The 17062-nt window shown below is 47.0% G+C and overlaps 1 protein-coding gene across 2 annotated transcripts in view; it reads right to left on the reverse strand.

Moving 5' to 3' along the window:
* The window catches only part of slc9a7 (solute carrier family 9 member 7), a 156759-nt gene that overhangs the window by 23706 nt on the left and 115991 nt on the right, over nucleotides 1–17062 (reverse strand). Inside the window, exons 13-15 of one of the 2 annotated variants that reach the window (XM_080197626.1) lie at nucleotides 12646–12705; nucleotides 5306–5369; nucleotides 155–237 (exon numbers count right to left, since the gene is read on the reverse strand). In XM_080197626.1, the coding sequence (XP_080053752.1) occupies nucleotides 155–237; nucleotides 5306–5369; nucleotides 12646–12705 (207 nt within the window). The remainder of the gene's footprint in view (nucleotides 1–154; nucleotides 238–5305; nucleotides 5370–12645; nucleotides 12706–17062) is intronic. The other variant, XM_080197627.1, reaches the window with a different exon arrangement.

Raw genomic sequence — 17062 nt, forward strand, 5'->3', positions numbered from 1 at the left:
GAGCATTATCCACAGATACCTTTCACCAATCCAGCGGTAGAATTAGGTCAACGTTGTCCTAAATCATGAGGCAAGAGAACCCTCTGACTGAAACAGAGAACGGGGCTGTGAGATTCTGACAAAGAAGCCATTTTATAGCCAATGAAAAGGATACTTGTGATCAAAGCTGTACCACAACCTGAACAGCCACGCACTTTCCTGCTTCGTTCTGCTTGTTCTTTCAGGGTGTGCAGCATCCTAGAGGAAAGGAACAGAAACACACACGTTAAATGATACCTCTTGAGTTACATTGACAACAGGCAGGATTTTCCATCCCCCGAAGCAAAGACTTTAATTCGGCTATCACTGAAGCTGGGTATCATCCATCTTCAAATCATATCACAATAAATCCTCCAGGAGGGAATTGTTAATCTGCTTTCCACCCTGATACAGCATTAAAACAACCAAAGTCTCAAAAGACATTCCCCCCATGCTACATTTCTGGGATCACACGCACCATCCGAACTTGGAACTATATTGACTGGTCCTTCAAGACAGAGAGTGTTCAGTGCCTGGAGTGCGTTGCCAGAGAAGGTGGTAGAAACAAACACAATAGCAACGTTTAAGAGACATCTTAACAGATATTCAAACAGGCAGGGAATAGAGGGATACACATGGATCAGGACGGTGGTTCATCACCACCAACTCATGGGCAATTAAAAATGGATAGTCAACGCTGCTTGCCAACTCATGAAAAATATACTGATCATTTAACAACACAGAGTTGGCTTAAGGCTGTGACTCAGTAACACGGGTGAGCTCTATTGTAAAACAAAATACATGTTTACCAGTTTACTAAATGGTAATCAACCGGCAGAGAATTCCTACTCCATTTCCCCCACGCGGCATGGCTTCAAACCACAACTGTAAGAGTGGAACGGCTTCACATTTCCGGCACTCTTTTCGTACCACCTCAAGGGCATCTCTGTAATATTTACAGCCACAGGGAAACTCAGAACTCAGTCTTTAAAACTTGCTTCAATGTGTATTATTAAAATGGATTTCTTTTGAAGTTGCAGCTGAAGGAAAAGAAAGAAAGAATTCCCAATCCTGTCATCCAAATAAATTATGGAAGTGTCTCCAGCTGAACCGGAAATGAATCCGAGTCCGTTTGCCCCCCCCTCCCCACCGCCATATGATGGGTCTACCTCGGGTTGTGTTGGGTTGAGTTTAACTATGGTTTAGACACTTTCTGTCTCCTTCACTTTCTTCTTCTGCTTCGAGGGAGGGAGAACATCTGTTTGTTGCTGCCTTCTCAGTAGCAATGCAAAACATACCAGCCTTTGTTTTACCTCTGGCATCCTGGTAAAGGATTAGAAGTGGCAGCATAGATCCTGCCACCGGAGCTGTTTGATCGGCTAAATGCAATTTTTCAATTCCTCATCCCGTAGCAGCAAAGAAATTCAATGCTGTGCTTGAAACACAAGGATTAGGACACCCCATCCTTGCTTATTGTGGGGGAGAGGGGCATCTCAAACATTACTGTGTATAATCGTTTTCATTCCAATTTGCCATTGAAAAAATAAACCATTTCTGTGCATCCAAGTCCACATATCATTTATCTCCGAGTCAAAGGGGCAGGGAGGTGCATTAAGTTGACCTTTCATGGCACAGTCGTTAGTCCTTTTTGTTCTGCACTGCTGTGTCTCAGCACCAGGGGCCTGGGTTCGATTCCTGGCTTGGGTCACTGACTGTGTGGAGTCTGCACGTTCTCCTTGTGTCGGCATGGGTTTCCTCCGGGTGCTCTGGTTTCCTCCCACCGTCCAAAGATGTACAGGTTACGTTGATTGGCCATACTGAATTGCCCCTTAGTGTCCTGGGATGCATAGATTAGAGGGATTAGCACGGTAAATATGTTGAGTTATGGGAATAGGGCCTGGGTGGGATTGTTGTCAGTGCAGACTCGATGGGCTGCACTGTAAGGTTTCTATGATTTCTTTACACCCTAGCTACGACTGCAACAGTACATTCTGCACTCTCTCCTGCCTTCTCCATGAATAGTATGCTTTGTCTGTATAGCAAAAGAAACAATACTTTACACTCTATTCTAATACATGTGACAATAATAAATCAAATCGAATGTGCCAGGGAACTGGAGAATGGTAAATAAGAACATAAGAACATAAGAAATAGGAGGAGTAGGCCATCTAGCCCTTCGAGCCTGCCCCGCCATTCAATAAGATCATGGCTGATCTGTCGCTGCTCAGTTCCACTTTCCCGCTTTCTCCCCATAACCCTTAATCCCCTCTCTTATCAAAAACCCATCAACCCGCGTCTTAAAAATATTTAGCGAGGTAGCCTCCACCACTTCAACGGGCAGAGAATTCCAGAGATTCACCACCCTTTGAGTGAAGAAGTTCCTCCTCAACTCCGTTCTAAACCGCCCCCCTTTTATCTTGAGGCTGTGCCCCCTAGTCCTACTGTCTTTTTTGAGCGGGAAGAGTCTCTCCACCTCTATCCTATCCATCCCATTCATCATCTTATACGTCTCAATGAGATCTCCCCTCATTCTTCTAAACTCTAACGAGTACAAGCCCAGTTTATTCAGCCTCTCCTCATTGCTCAACCCCCTCAACTCCGGTATCAGCCTAGTAAACCTCCTCTGCACTCCCTCCAAGGCCAAAATATCTTTGCGCAGGTGCGGCGCCCAAAACTGCACACAGTACTCCAGCTGCGGCCTCACCAATGCCCTATACAGCTGCAGCAAGACCTCCCTACTTTTATATTCAATCCCCCTCGCTATGAAGGCCAGCATCCCATTTGCCTTCCTGACCACCTGCTGCACCTGCAAGCTGGGTTTTGTTACACCCCTGTTCAAAAAAGCTTGTAAGGATAGACCCTGTAATTACAGGCCAGTCAGTTTAACATCAGTGGCGGGCAAGGGATAAAATTAATAGTCAGTTGGAAAAATGTGGGTTCATTTCTAAAGGGGAAACTTCATTTAACTTGCTTGAGTTTCTTTGAGGAGATAACGGAGAGGGTTTATGATGGTAACACTGTTAATGTGTTGTGCATGGACTTTCATAAGGCATTTGATACAGTGCCACACAAAAGACTTGAGAGAAGAATTTTAGAGTAAATAGAACAGTAGCAACGTGGATACAAAATTGGTTGAATAATAGGAAGCAGGGAGTAATGGTCTTTAGGCTAGAGGAAGGTTTGCAGTGGTATTCCCAAGGGGTCAGTATTCGAACCTTACGTTTCCTGATATAAATAAATGATCTAGATCTTGGGGTGCAGGGGACAATTTCGAAGTTTGTGAATGATACAAAACTTGGAAGCATTGCAGAAGGATATGGACAAGTTGGTGAAGTGGGCAGATAGATGACAGACGAAGTTCAACGCAGAGAAGTGTGAGGTGATGCATTTTGGTAGGAAGAACATGGAGAGTCAATATAAAATAAGGGGTAAAATTCTGAAGGGGTGCAGGAACAGAGGGACAGTGCATAGATCATTGAAGTTGGTGGGACAGGTGGTGAGAGCAAGTAATAAAGCAGATTGTATTCTAGGCTTATTAATAGGGACAGAGAGTACAAGAGCAAGGAGGTTATACTAAATCGAAAGGGAATTAGACTGTTATCTGAAAAGGAAGAATGTGATGAGTTATGGGGAGAAGGTAGTGGAGTTACACTAGATGAATTTCTCATTCTGAGAGCCAGTGCAGGTGCAATGGGCTGAATGGCCTTTGTCTGCCCTGTAACAAATCTGTGAATTGGTGAGAATTGAAAGAAAGTTAATATCTGTGACTAACAAGAGAGTCAAAGATTGTTGGGTGTCGACAGAATGTGGACATCATTGATTTGATTTAATTTATTATTGTCACATGTATGAACATACAGTGAAAAATATTGTTTCTTGCATGCTATACAGCCAAAACACACTGTTCATAGAGAAGGAAAGGAGCGAGTGCAGAATGTAGTGTTACAGCTAGGGTGAAGAGAAAGATCAACTTAACGCAAGGTAGGTCCATTCAAAAGTTTGGCAGCAGCAGGGAAGAAGCTGTTCTTGAGTTGGTTGGTACGTGACCTTAGACCACTGTATCTTCTTCCTGATGGAAAAAGGTGGAAGACAGAATGTCCAGGGTGTGTGGGGTCCTTAATTACGCTGGCTGCTTTGCCAAGGCAGCTGGAAGTGTAGACAGAGTCAATGGATGGGAGGTTGGTTTACGTGATGGATTGGGCTACATTTACGATCTTTTGGTCAATTCCTGCTCCTAATTTGCATATTTGTATGTTAAAATGAAGCACCAGGAAAACAATAAAGGAGTCATAATAAAAATAAAGAAACAGATCTAACTTTCCACTCGCAACACATGGTAATCTACTGAGTTACCTCTACTTCTGCCACAGGAGAAATGATCTTGCTCATGGGTTAAGAAATTCTCTGCAAGTACATTAGGATCACAGATTCATACATTGCAGCAGAGACCCTTCAGCCCATTGAGTCTGCACTGACATGTGGGAAACAGCTGAACTCCCACCTAATCCCATTTCCCAGCACTTGGCCCACAGCCTCGAGTGTTATGGTGTGCCAAGTACTCATCCAGGTACTTTTTAAAGGATGCGAGTCAACCCGCCTCTATCAGCCTCCAAGGCAGCACATTCCAGTCACCACCTTCTGGTTTTTTTCACATTTCCCCTAAACTTTCCATCCCTCACCTTGAATCTATGTCCCCTCGTGACTGACCCTGCAATAAAGGGGAACAGCTGTTCCTTATCCACCCTGCCTATGCCCCTCATAATCTTCTTGTGGACATGCCAGAATTGGATGGGGTGGGCACAGTAAGAAGTCTCACAACACCAGGTTAAAATCCAACAGGTTTATTTGGAATCATGACAGAATGTGGACATGGAGCACTGCTGATGAAGGAGCAGCGCTCTGAAAGCTTGTGATTCCAATAAACCTGTTGGACTTAACCTAGTATTCTGAGACTTCTTACTATCCGCATAATCTTGTACACCTCAGTCTTCTCTGCTCCAACAAAAACAATCAAGCCTGCCCGACTTCTCTTCATAACTTAAACATTCCATCCCAGGCAGCATCATGGTGAATCTCCTCCGCACCCCCTCCAATGGAATCACATCTTTTCTATAATATGGCAACCAGAACTGCACACAATACTCTCGTTGTGGCCTCATCAAAGTTCTACACAACTTCAACATGACTTCCTTAAACATCTATTCTTAGGTTAAATGAGACAAGACTTAGTGACTGTTAATGTAGTAAGCCCATAGGAAGATAAGATTATCGCTCCTGGATTACTTACGCCTTGCATCACTTGGAAAGTATCAGTGTTGGGAGCTGGATCCTGGTCTGGATCAACGCCGACTCTGTAAAGAGAAAGAGGGAGATAGCATTGGGGTGGGGGTGGGGGGGGGGGGGGGGGGCGGGGAGAGAGAGAGAGAGAGAGAGAGAGGGGTGTGGTGGGGAGGGAGGTGTAAAAATAAGTCATGAGACAAATAGTACATTGTATTAAAAGGCTGGTTTGCAAAATCTCCATCTCTCTAATCATTGTACAAGAACAGAAAGATCCAGGGCGGGATTTTACAGTCTCGCTCGAGGAAATTCCTGCCCGAGGTCAACAGACATTTCCATTGTCCATCCCTCACCCGCTCCAAATCCCTGTGGGTGGGGCAGCAGAACTCTGGCACCAGTCTCCAATTTTGAAAAGCTTTTAAGGGCTACAGGTATTAATGGCACAGTGGTACAGTGATTGGCACTGCTGCTTCACAGTGCCAGGGACCTGGCTTCAATTCCAACCTTGGGTGACTGTCTGTGCGGAGTTTGCACATTCTCCCCATTTCTGCATGGGTTTCCTTCTGGTACTCTGGTTTCCTCCCACAGTCCAAAGATACGGGGGTTAAGTGGATTGGCCATGCTAAAAATTGCCCCTTAGTGTCCCAAGAAGTGTAGGCCAAATGGGATTAGCCATCAGAAATTTATGGATTACAGAAATGGGATGGGGGGGGAAGGCCTGGGCTGGACTGGGTCAGAGAGTCAGTACAGACTGGAGGGCTGAATGGCTTCTTCTGCACGGCAGCAATCCTAAGAAACGAGCCAAAAAATGTCTCTGGTGGAAGATGAGACAGTTCGACTGGGGTAAAGTGTGAAGGAGACTCACTATATCACAAATCACACTCGGTGTCGCGCCTGGAATTTGAACACCCAGTTTTCAATAAATGTTTGGGATGCAAAATCAATTTGGAATGATATTGCACTAGAGGTGATTCAGTGCAATGCTGCAGCTCGCAGTAAACAGCGGGCACTTTGAAGCAAACCTTTCCCAGTTTCGAACACACTTGCTGACAACATTCCAGACATTACTCAATTTGAGTGACGGAGATATTAATTTAACCTCTCTGAATGGGTCAAAGGCAGCGAGTCGTGGCTGGGATCTCTCTTCTGAAGCCCCCTCGGATCATTCAGCATCTGTATGACTATCACACTCTAGGTCAGACTGCAAGTTTGCTGTCAAAGCACAAGTTCAACCCGAACTAGGTAGGGCCAGTGGCGGGGTGGCTCCTTTAAATCAGGCTCAGATATATAAGAACATAAGAACATAAGAAATAGGAGCAGGAGTAGGCCATCCAGCCCCTCGAGCCTGCCCCGCCATTCAATAAGATCATGGCTGATCTGTCGCTGCTCAGTTCCACTTTCCCGCCCTCTCCCCATAACCCTTAATCCCCTCTCCTATCAAAAACCCATCAACCCGCGTCTTAAAAATATTTAGCGAGGCAGCCTCCACCACTTCAACGGGCAGAGAATTCCAGAGATTCACCACCCTTTGAGTGAAGAAGTTCCTCCTCAACTCCGTTCTAAACCGCCCCCCTTTTATCTTGAGGCTGTGCCCCCTAGTCCTATTGTCTTTTTTGAGTGGGAAGAGTCTTTCCACCTCTATCCTATCCATCTCATTCATCACCTTATACGTCTCAATGAGATCCCCCCTCATTCTTCTAAACTCTAACGAGTACAAGCCCAGTTTATTCAGCCTCTCCTCATAGCTCAACCCCCTCAACTCCGGTATCAGCCTAGTAAACCTCCTCTGCACTCCCTCCAAGGCCAAAATATCTTTGTGCACGTGCGGCGCCCAAAAATGCACACAGTACTCCAGTTGCGGCCTCACCAATGCCCTATACAGCTGCAGCAAGACCTCCCTACTTTTATATTCAATCCCCTTCGCTATGAAGGCCAGCATCCCATTCGCCTTCCTGACCACCTGCTGCACCTGCAAGCTGGGTTTTTGTGACTCATGCACAAGGACCCCGAGGTCCCTCTGCACCGTCGCCTGCTGCAGTTTTTCGCCCCATAAGTAATAGTCCTTCCTACCAAAGTGGACCACCTCACACTTGCCAACATTAAATTCCATTTGCCATTTCCTGGCCCATTCGCCCAACCTATCTAGATCCTTCTGCAGACTCTCCACACCCTCCGCACAATTTGCCGTTCCCCCAATCTTGGTGTCATCAGCAAATTTCGACACCCTACACTCGGTTCCCTCCTCCAGATCATCTATATAAATGGTAAAAAGCTGAGGCCCCAGCACCGACCCCTGGGGCACTCCACTAGTCACCATCCGCCAATCCGAATAGCACCCGTTGACCCCCACTCTCTGCCTCCTATTTGACAACCAATCCTCTATCCACGCTAACACCCTACCCCCAACTCCATGTCCCTCGACCTTCTGCAATAACCTCTTGTGAGGCACTTTGTCAAACGCCTTCTGAAAATCTAGAAAGACCACATCCACCGGCTCTCCTCTATCCACCGCCCCAGACACATCCTCATAGAACTCCAGTAAATTTGTCAGACACGACTTCCCTTTAATGAAACCGTGCTGCGTCTGCTCTATCAAGCAATTCCCTTCAAGATGCCTCGCAATTTCCTCCTTAATGACAGATTCTAACATTTTACCTACCACAGACGTTTAACTAACCGGTCTATAATTCCCCGCCTTTTGCCTGGCACCTTTCTTAAACAACGGCGTGACATTAGCCGTTTTCCAATCATCCGGCACTTCCCCGGAATCCAGCGACGTTTGGAAAATAACCACCAAGGCATCCACTATCACCTCCGCCATTTCTTTCAGAACCCTCGGATGCATTCCATCCGGTCCTGGGGACTTGTCCACAATCAGCCCCTCCAGTCTGTCGAGCACCGCCTTTATGCATGCACTGTTAATTGAAAATGACCAATCACAAGCCACTAAGTCAGCTTTTCGAAAAGTTTCTACTATTGTTCATTTATCTACCCTTATTTCAATTAAACATTCTTGTTTCTTCCTTTTCTAATTACTATTCAACTTATTTTTAAATTTATTCCTCCCTTTGATTTCCATCTTTTTTGCTCTGCCCTCCAATCTGCATTTTCTTCATGTGATTAATTAACTTAACATTGACATCGATTTTCTTACTCTTTTCCTTCAATTTTCTAATATATTGTTCCTGATAATCAAAATTTAATTTTGTTTTTAGTTTTCCTCTTACACTATCCATTTATATGCTCTACAAAGATAATTTACGAACATATAAAGCAACGCACAGTATTAGCGACAGAAGCACATGCAACTCCCCTCCTAACTGTTCCCCTTTCCTTGCTATCTGAAATTAGGCAGCACCTCCAATCTCTTCTGGTCCCTCGAACAACAGTGATGCATTATCACCCTGATTGAAGTTCAGGAAGATAATAGGCAGCACGCTGCCACAGTGGTTAGCACTGCTGTCTCACTGCGCCAGGGACCTGGGTTCAATTCCTGGCTTGGGTCACTGTCTGTGTGGAGTCTGCATGTTCTCCCCAAGTCTGCGTGGGTTTCCTCCCAAAGATGTGCTGGTTAGGTGCACTGGCCATGCTAAATTCTCCCTCAGTGCACCCGAACAAGTGCCGGAGTGTGGCGACTAGGGGAATTTCAGAGTAACTTCATTGCAGTGTTAATGTAAGCCTACTTGTGACACTAATAAATAAACTTTAACCTTATTCTCACAGATTGCAGCTTTTTCCCCGATGACTGATATCGAGCTAACCAGCCTGTAATTTCCCATTTCTCTGTCCCACCTTTCTTGAAGAGCAGGATTACACTTGTTTCAAACTGCTGGGTGGAGACCATTTGTTGGCTCTTAGATCCTTGCATTGCTCCAATACATTTTCTCTGCTCATATTAATTACTTTAAATTCCTCATTCTTGTTAGGCCTTTGTTCGCCCTCTATTGCCAAGATGCTTCCCCCAAGGATCCCCGTGCACTCTCAGGCCAGCGGAAAAAGACGCATTATTTCATAGAAGAGATGAAAAGTTCTCTGAGTCCTGGCCAACATTCATCCCTCAGCTGACGCCGGGTCCTTTGGCCATTACCATACTGATATTTGTAGGAGCTTGCATGCAAACGGGACTTCCTGCATTACAATAGTGACAAACTTCAGGAAGTACTTGTCAAAGACACCACATCTTCGCTCTCAGCAGCTCATTCATTTTACTGACAGAAACAGGTCAGTTGGTTTGAGAAGTTTTTGCCTATATTTATGCCTTTCTCCATCAAAATCAACATTTCCAGCTCTTAAATTTTCATGTTTTCATAGAATCCCTACAGAAGGAGACCATTCAGCCCATCGAGTCTGCAATGACCACAATCCCCAAAACCCTATTTATTTACCCTACTAACCACCTGATCCATTTAGCGTGGCCAATGCGCCTAACCTGCACATCTTTGCACTGTGGGAGGAAACCAGAACATCTGGAGGAAACCCAGACAGGCACGGGGAGAATGTGCAGGCTCCACACAGACAGTGACCCAAGCCAGGAATCGAACTCGGATCCCTGGCGCTGTGGGGCAGCAGTGCTAACAACTGCGCCACCCCAAATTTTTACGGTCTCCGAGTGGCAGATTTCCTTCCCCATTAGTTTTTACAACTATGGTTTAACTTTTCTCTGCCCTGTTGGGATTTGAACTCAGGTTTGCGCTGGGTCTCTGGATTACTAGTTCAGTGACAGTACCACTACGCCCCTGCCCCCACCTCCCCTGTGTGGGTGGCACAGTGGTTAACACTGCTGCCTCACAGCGCTTGGAACTCAGATTCGATTCCCGCCTTGTGTTACCCCGTGTCTGTGTGGGTTTCCTCTCATCATGCAAAAATGTGCAGGTTAGGGTGCATTGGCCGTGCTAAATTCTCCCTCAGTGTACCCTAACAGGCGCAGGAATGTGGCGACTAGGGGATTTTCACATTAACTTCATTGCAGTGTTAATGTAAGCCTACTTGTGACACTAACAAATAAACTTTAAACTGTTTATCTAAATTTCCATTGAAATAGGTCTGTGGCTACTCCATGCCAGGTTAAAGTCCATGAGGTTTATTTGTAGTTTATTTGGTACAAATAAACCTATTGGACTTTAACCTGGTGTTGAGAGACTTCTTACTGTGTTTACCCCAGTCCAATACTGGCATCGCTACATCATGGATACTCCATGCAGCACATTTTGACCACCTTCTCGGTAAATAGGCTTCTACCAAGCACCCAATTCCATTTGTTAGTGCCCTTCTTGTGTTTGCGGTTCTTGGGTGTGAAGGTGGCAAGGATTTTAAACAGGGTTGGCTCTGTTGAATGCTGCAGTTTGGGAAATAGTGGTGGATGAGGTGGAGATGCGGGCGTTGGACTGAGGCGGGCACTGTAAGAATCCCAGGTTAAAGTCCAACAGGTTAATTTGGAATCACGAGCTCAGTGAGTGATGAAGGAGCGGCGCTCCGAAAGCTCGTGATTCCAGATAAACCTGCTGCACTTTAACCTGGTGTTGTGAGACTTCTTACACGGGAAACAGCGGGCAGTGCGTGGGAACGAGCGGAAGAAAACGTGGGATTTTGACACTGCCAACCACCTCCCAGCTCAGGGCTCTGTGCATTTGCTGATGCCCTCATAAAATTTTCATTAATATAAAAAGGAAAGTGTGTTAAATCAGAATTGAAAGCACAATGCTCCACGGAGCACACTATTGCCCCTGGCACTTTACAGGATGCAGCATTAAGGGTTGATGGAATTTTTTTTAATATATATACTATCAACACCGTATCCTTTCCCGATTCCAGTATCGGGAGTTTTCAGTGCATCCTTTACACAGTGTTTTTCACTTCAACAGCCAGTGAAGTTTTCATGCCTGCACCCCAATCGCAAAGGATATTTTTATAACAACTGCAGGATATGAATTTGTTTTTCCACTGATGCAAAATGCAACAAAAAAAATTAATAAACTCAAGTGCCGATTGTGTCAATAATTCAGGGGATTGATCAGATTGGAACAATTTGAGGAGCTAGAATTCACCCCCTCCCCACCCCCCCGTGCAGTGGGGATCATCGCTGCTTCGTTCCATGAGCTATGTGGAAGGTGAACGCGTCAAGAGACGCTTGGTTTCACCCAGATACAGGTACAGTGTTACAAGCTGCCTCATGCAAACTGGTGATGGGTAACACTAGCTTCCCTTCTAGGTCAAGCTTTCCAACTGCTAAAATGAGCTGCGAACAAGTTACTGGAACAATGCCAGCGTGACGGCATTTCTGCCCTCGTGGCATCGCTCTAAGCAAAACCCCAGCTCTCACCCTTCAACTGAGGCCCAAATTATTCAACTCATTTACTCATTAGCATCACAAGTAGGCTCACACTGCAAGGATGATTTTATCTCTAAACCGCTCAAGTTGAGAAGTCTTCATAGAATCCCGGCAGTGCAGGAGGCCATTCGGCCCATCAACCACAATCCCACCCAGGCCCTCTCCCCATGACCCCATGCATTTATCCTAGCTGGTCCCCATGACACTAACGGGCAATGAAGTTACTGTGAAAACGCCCCCGTCCCCTGTTCTGGGACATTGAAGGAGAATTTAGCAGCGTCAATGCACCTAATCAGCACATCTTTGAGCGTGGGAGGAAACCCAGACTGATGTCATTCATTTCCAGCAGAATACACTGTTTTTATCTTTACTGGGGAGGGGAGAGTGAAACTTGGTATGAGTAACTCTCCTCTTACTCCAGTTGTCGCTCTGCAAGTTTCGTTTTGTCTCTTGCACTTTTTCCTGTTTGTGTAGATGTCGCCACGATGCTGGCGAGGGAGCTGAAGGGAGGTATGGCGACGGTTGTGGAAAACGTTGGCCGTAAAATACCAGGAAGAGAGCTGAGTTGGTCTGTGATGAGGATCCGCGCCCCTGACAGGCTCCTTGTCCCTCTCTGTTTTGGGAAGAAACAAGCCAATACGCCAACTATCCGGCCTCACCATTCGGAAATCAAAGCCAGTCGCGAGAAAAGCGGACGCAAAGAGAAGGTCGGCACAGCATGTTGACGCACACAGGACAAAAGGCGGAGAGGCAGCTGTGAGAAAATCTTGCACGAGCCGCAACGAGAATGGCAAGGGAGCTGCTCCCACACAGGCCAGGAAAAGTACAGAAATCCGACTATATTTGATGCCTTTTTTTTAATCAAAGAAAGAAGAAAAAGAGACATTCGGGGAGAAGCCAGAAGTGCAAAAAGAAGCCCAAATCTGGATTAGAGGACATTCGAGGATTAGCTGGCACTGGAGGCAGGGCAGAGAGTGCGGTGTTAGTTTAACAGGCACGCTGAGGCCAGCTAAGTGTGTCACCTGAAGTAACTCCAGCGGTCAACGGCCAGATCCTCTGCCGACGGAACTCGGTCACCAACTCTGAGGGCGGTATGGCACAAGAGCGGAACGTCAGAATCACCTCGGCACAACTCCGTAAACACCTACCTCGCGGTCCCCAGCAACCGGCCTACAGCAGCCGCAGGCAAGGCCTACTTAAAAAAATCGAACAAACTCCCAAAGGTGGGGAGGGGAACTTTTGCCAGTGATGCCCACACAACCAGAGGGAGATGGAGGGAGTACAGGCAAGGATTACCAGAATGTTTGCCTGGTACGGAGGGTACCGGCTATGAGGAGAGAGAGTGAATAAACTGGGATCGTTCTCCCTGGAAAGACGGAGGCCGAAGGGCGAACGGATAGAAGTTTATAAAATTATGAGGGGTACGGATAGGGTGAACAGTTGGAAACCTTTTCCCGGGGCAAAAAAGGACAAGGGGCACAAGTTCAAGAGGGGAAAGTTCAGTAGAGATGTGCAGGGGAAGTATTTTTTTTAAACACACAGACAGTGGCGGCGGCCTGGAATGCACTGCCAAGTGAGATGGTTGAGGCAGAGACGTAAAAGACATTTAAGACTTATCTGGGTAGGCACAGGAACAGAATAGAGGGGAATGAGGCGGTTGGTCTAGATAGGACAACGTGATTGGTGCAGGCTTGGTGGGCCGCAAGGCCTGTTCCTGCGCTCTTTGTACCTTTACATCCCAGGAAAGAATAAAACCAAATCCGTATAATGAAAATGCAAAAGGATAAGAGGTTACAATCATTTAGAATCTTTTTTTTGCCTGTTTCCGCTTTCCCTTTGTCCTTCCTTTTGAAGTTTTAAAAATGTTTTATTTCCTCACCTCATGCACTCCCCCACCTGCCAACACCCCGTTAAGGACTACCTCTAGGAAGCGCAGAAGAAGACACATTATATCATCCTTGAATCAGAGCGGGGAAGGAGGCCATTCTGGCCATCGTGTCCATGCTAGCTTCCAGAATAAGCTACCATTTCAACTCATTTCTCTGCTTTATCCACTTGCAGAATTTTCCTTGGTATTTAAATGACAAGTAAAGAAATACCAGGATGATTTTGTTTTCCATTGCTCAAGTTGCCCAGGCCCTAATCCCATAACCCTACGCTTTTACCCTAGCTGGTCCCCCTGTCACTAAGGGGCAATTTAGCACGGCACAGACATGACCCAAGCTGGGAATCAAACTCGGGTCCCTGGCACTGCGAGGCAGCAGTACTAACCACTGTGTCACCTTCAACAGTTTGTGCTGTGAAGAATAGAACATTCTGGGGTGTCCAGCACCCCCCTTTCCCCAGGACCAGGTATAACACAGTCATTGTCCCGAACCTGCTAACCTGTAGGACTTTAGAAGGCTGGTTTTGTGCTGTGGGCCCACGCTGTTTGGATCGAGATTGGGAAATCTCCTTTTCAAAAAAGGCGGCTTGAAAACGACCTACGGAATGGGGAAAAGTTCAGCAGTCACCCTGGCAGACTCCGAGGTGAACCCGAGGGTCCAGCCATTCCCTGGCAGAGGGACAAGAGCGTCGTGTGATTGGCTGGACTGGCTCAATGGCCAAATTAACACCGGTTCCCACTGGCCTGTGGCCAGAATGCTGGTCTGTCGAGAGCAGTAAAAATTACAATGAGGCACCAAAACGGCAACAGCCAGCGGACCCCCGTCTCTAAGCACAAGGAACGGGTCAGTCGCTTTTCACACACACATCCCACCTGGGGGGGGGCTAACTCCTTCATAGCAATCGCTGCTCCCATATCGAGTTTTGTGCCGTCCCAGCACTACGGGCCTCAACAGATCTGGGTTTCTTCCATTCAGAAAGAGGCCCCTTCGGCCCATCACGTCTGTGCTGGCCATCGAACACTTATCTATTCTAAACCCATTTTCCATGGTCTGTAGCCTTGTGATGCTATGGCATTTCACGTGTTTCCTAAATGTTTTGAGGGTTCTTTCAGGCAGCGAGTTCCAGATTCCCCTCAACGTTTTTCTTCAAATCCCCTCTAAATCTCCTGCTCCTTGCCCCCTGGTTATTAACCTTCTACTAAAAGGAAAATGTTTCTTCCAATCTACTGTATCCATGTCCCTCATAATTTTGAGCATGCTCTCTGTCTCTCTCTTCCCCCCAACTTTTGCTCTCTCCGACTCCCTCTCCTCCTTCCGTCTCTTGCTCTCTTTCCCCTCCGCCTCGTGCTCTCTCTCCCTCCCTCCCTCCTTGCGCTCTCCCTTCCACCTCTCTCTCTCCCCCCCCCCGCTCCGCCTCGTGCTCTCTCTCCCTCCCTCTCTCCCCTCAGCCTTCTCTGCTCTGAGGGAAACAGCCTCGATCTAACCAGCCTCTCTTCATGGCTGAAATTCACCATCCCAGGCGACATGCTGGTGAATCCCCTCTGCACGCTCCCTCGTGCGATCAAGTGGGTTTCCTCCGGGTGCTCCGGTTTCCTCCCACATTCCAAAGATGTGCTGGTTGGGTGCATTGGCCGTGCTAAACTCTAAAATCTCACTCAATGCACATGAGCAGGCGCCAGAGTGTGGCCATGAGGGGATCTTCACAACAACTTCACTGGAGCGTTAATGTGAGCTTACTTGTGACACTAATAAATAAAGCTTAAAATCCTTCCTTTAGTGTGGTGATCCAAACTTCACACAGTGTTCTAGTTTTATACAGCTCCACCATAACCTCCCTCCTCTTATACTCTACACAGCAGCTAATAAAGGCAAGTATCCTGTACGCTGTCTTCAGGGGCGACTGCCTTGCAAACCCACTAAAGCTGAACAAATCTGACATAACTGCTTCCACACCTTCAGCTGCCAAGAGCCTAAACTCTGGAGCTACTGCCATAAAACTCTGCGCCTCTCTTTCCCCAAATCCTGCCTGTCGCACTCCATCTCTCCCCTCCGCCTCTCGTGCTCTCCCTCTCCCCTCCACCTCATGCTCTCTCTACCCCGCCGTGCCCCACCCTCTGCCCTTCACCCCACCCCCGCCTCATGCTCTCTCTCTGTCCCCCTTGCCTCTTGCCCTCCCTCAAGCTCTCACTCCCTCCCTCTCTCCCCTCCGCCTGGTGCTCTCTCTCTCTCTCTCTCTCCCTTCCACCTCTCGTTCTCTCTCTCTTTCTCCACCCTTTGCCCTACCCTCCGCCCCTCGCCTTACCCCTCTCTCTCTCTCCCCTCGCATTCCCCTGCCCCCCTTTCTCCTTCTCTAAGGCAGCTCTGAAAACCAAGCATATTGATTAACTGTCCTTCTATATCACACGAACCTTCCTGTCAAGTGTCTGTGGATGCTGAAGACACTAATGGCTGGAAACAGCTGCTAGTTACAAATGGGGTGAATTCAGTTTGTGGAATCACCTCAAGAAACCTTCACAGCAGAAAACAGGTTGTTAATCCCGTCTTCAGCAGTGGAATGACAACTCCATGAATGAAATATTTTCATTTCGCAGACGATCCGTTCTCAGATTCTTGGTCTTTGGGGTAAAAGTCACACCCAGTGGGGACACATTGCAAAAAAGTATGCCAACCCGGGGGCAAAAAACTGACCCAGTTTTACTTCTTCGCTCAAGGCTCAATTACCAAGCTCCCTCTTGTTGAGAATCAAATGTCAGGAAAAGAAGTGGAATTTTAAGGGTACAAGTGGGAAGTGCAGCGGTTAGGAGACAACAGAATTGGGTGTAGTTTGGGGGCATATGGGCCTATTGTCCGAAGTGAACAAGGACAGCACAGTGGTTAGCACTGAGCACTTCCAGAACATCCTGTTTTTGTTTCAGATTCCCAGCAGCAGTTTCTGCCTCTGTTTCTGTTACACTTCAATAAACCAGCTCACCAAAACATTTCTCAAGGGTGTCCAACACACAAAAAAAAAAGGACAATGAAAATATTTGCCGCTTGTACCCTGACTGGGATCAACAGCTGAGCAAAAGCTGCATTTGTCATCTGCATCCTGTCAAAAAACAAAAACAGGAACTTCCCCTCCCGCAACGATTCCTAAAACATAAACGGGTCAAGGGAGACCAGGGCAGCTTGGGGAGATTTTAAATCCTCGCTGAAATGTAACAGCCCATCCGGACAGGGTCGTCTTAGCTCTGAGCACCATCTGCTGTTCAGTCAAGGAACTGCACCCAAAGATTTCTCTGTGAGCTGATGGGAGTCATGATGTGGAGATGCCGGTGTTGGACTGGGTGGGGTAAAGACAGTAAGAAGTCTCACAGCACCAGGTTAAAGTCCAATAGGATTATTTGGTAGCAAACGCCACTAGCTTTCAGAGAGCTGCTCCTTCGTCAGATAAGTGGGAGCTCTGTGAACTTACCTGACAAACGAGCAGCGCTCCGAAAGCCAGTGGATTTTGCTACCAAATAAACCTGTTGGACTTTAACCTGTTGTCGTGAGACTTCTTCCAGCTATTAAA

The sequence above is a fragment of the Carcharhinus amblyrhynchos genome, chromosome 10, assembly GCF_965287045.1.
Source record: "Carcharhinus amblyrhynchos chromosome 10, sCarAmb.v2.hapA, whole genome shotgun sequence".
NCBI classification, from domain to species: Eukaryota; Metazoa; Chordata; class Chondrichthyes; order Carcharhiniformes; family Carcharhinidae; genus Carcharhinus; species Carcharhinus amblyrhynchos.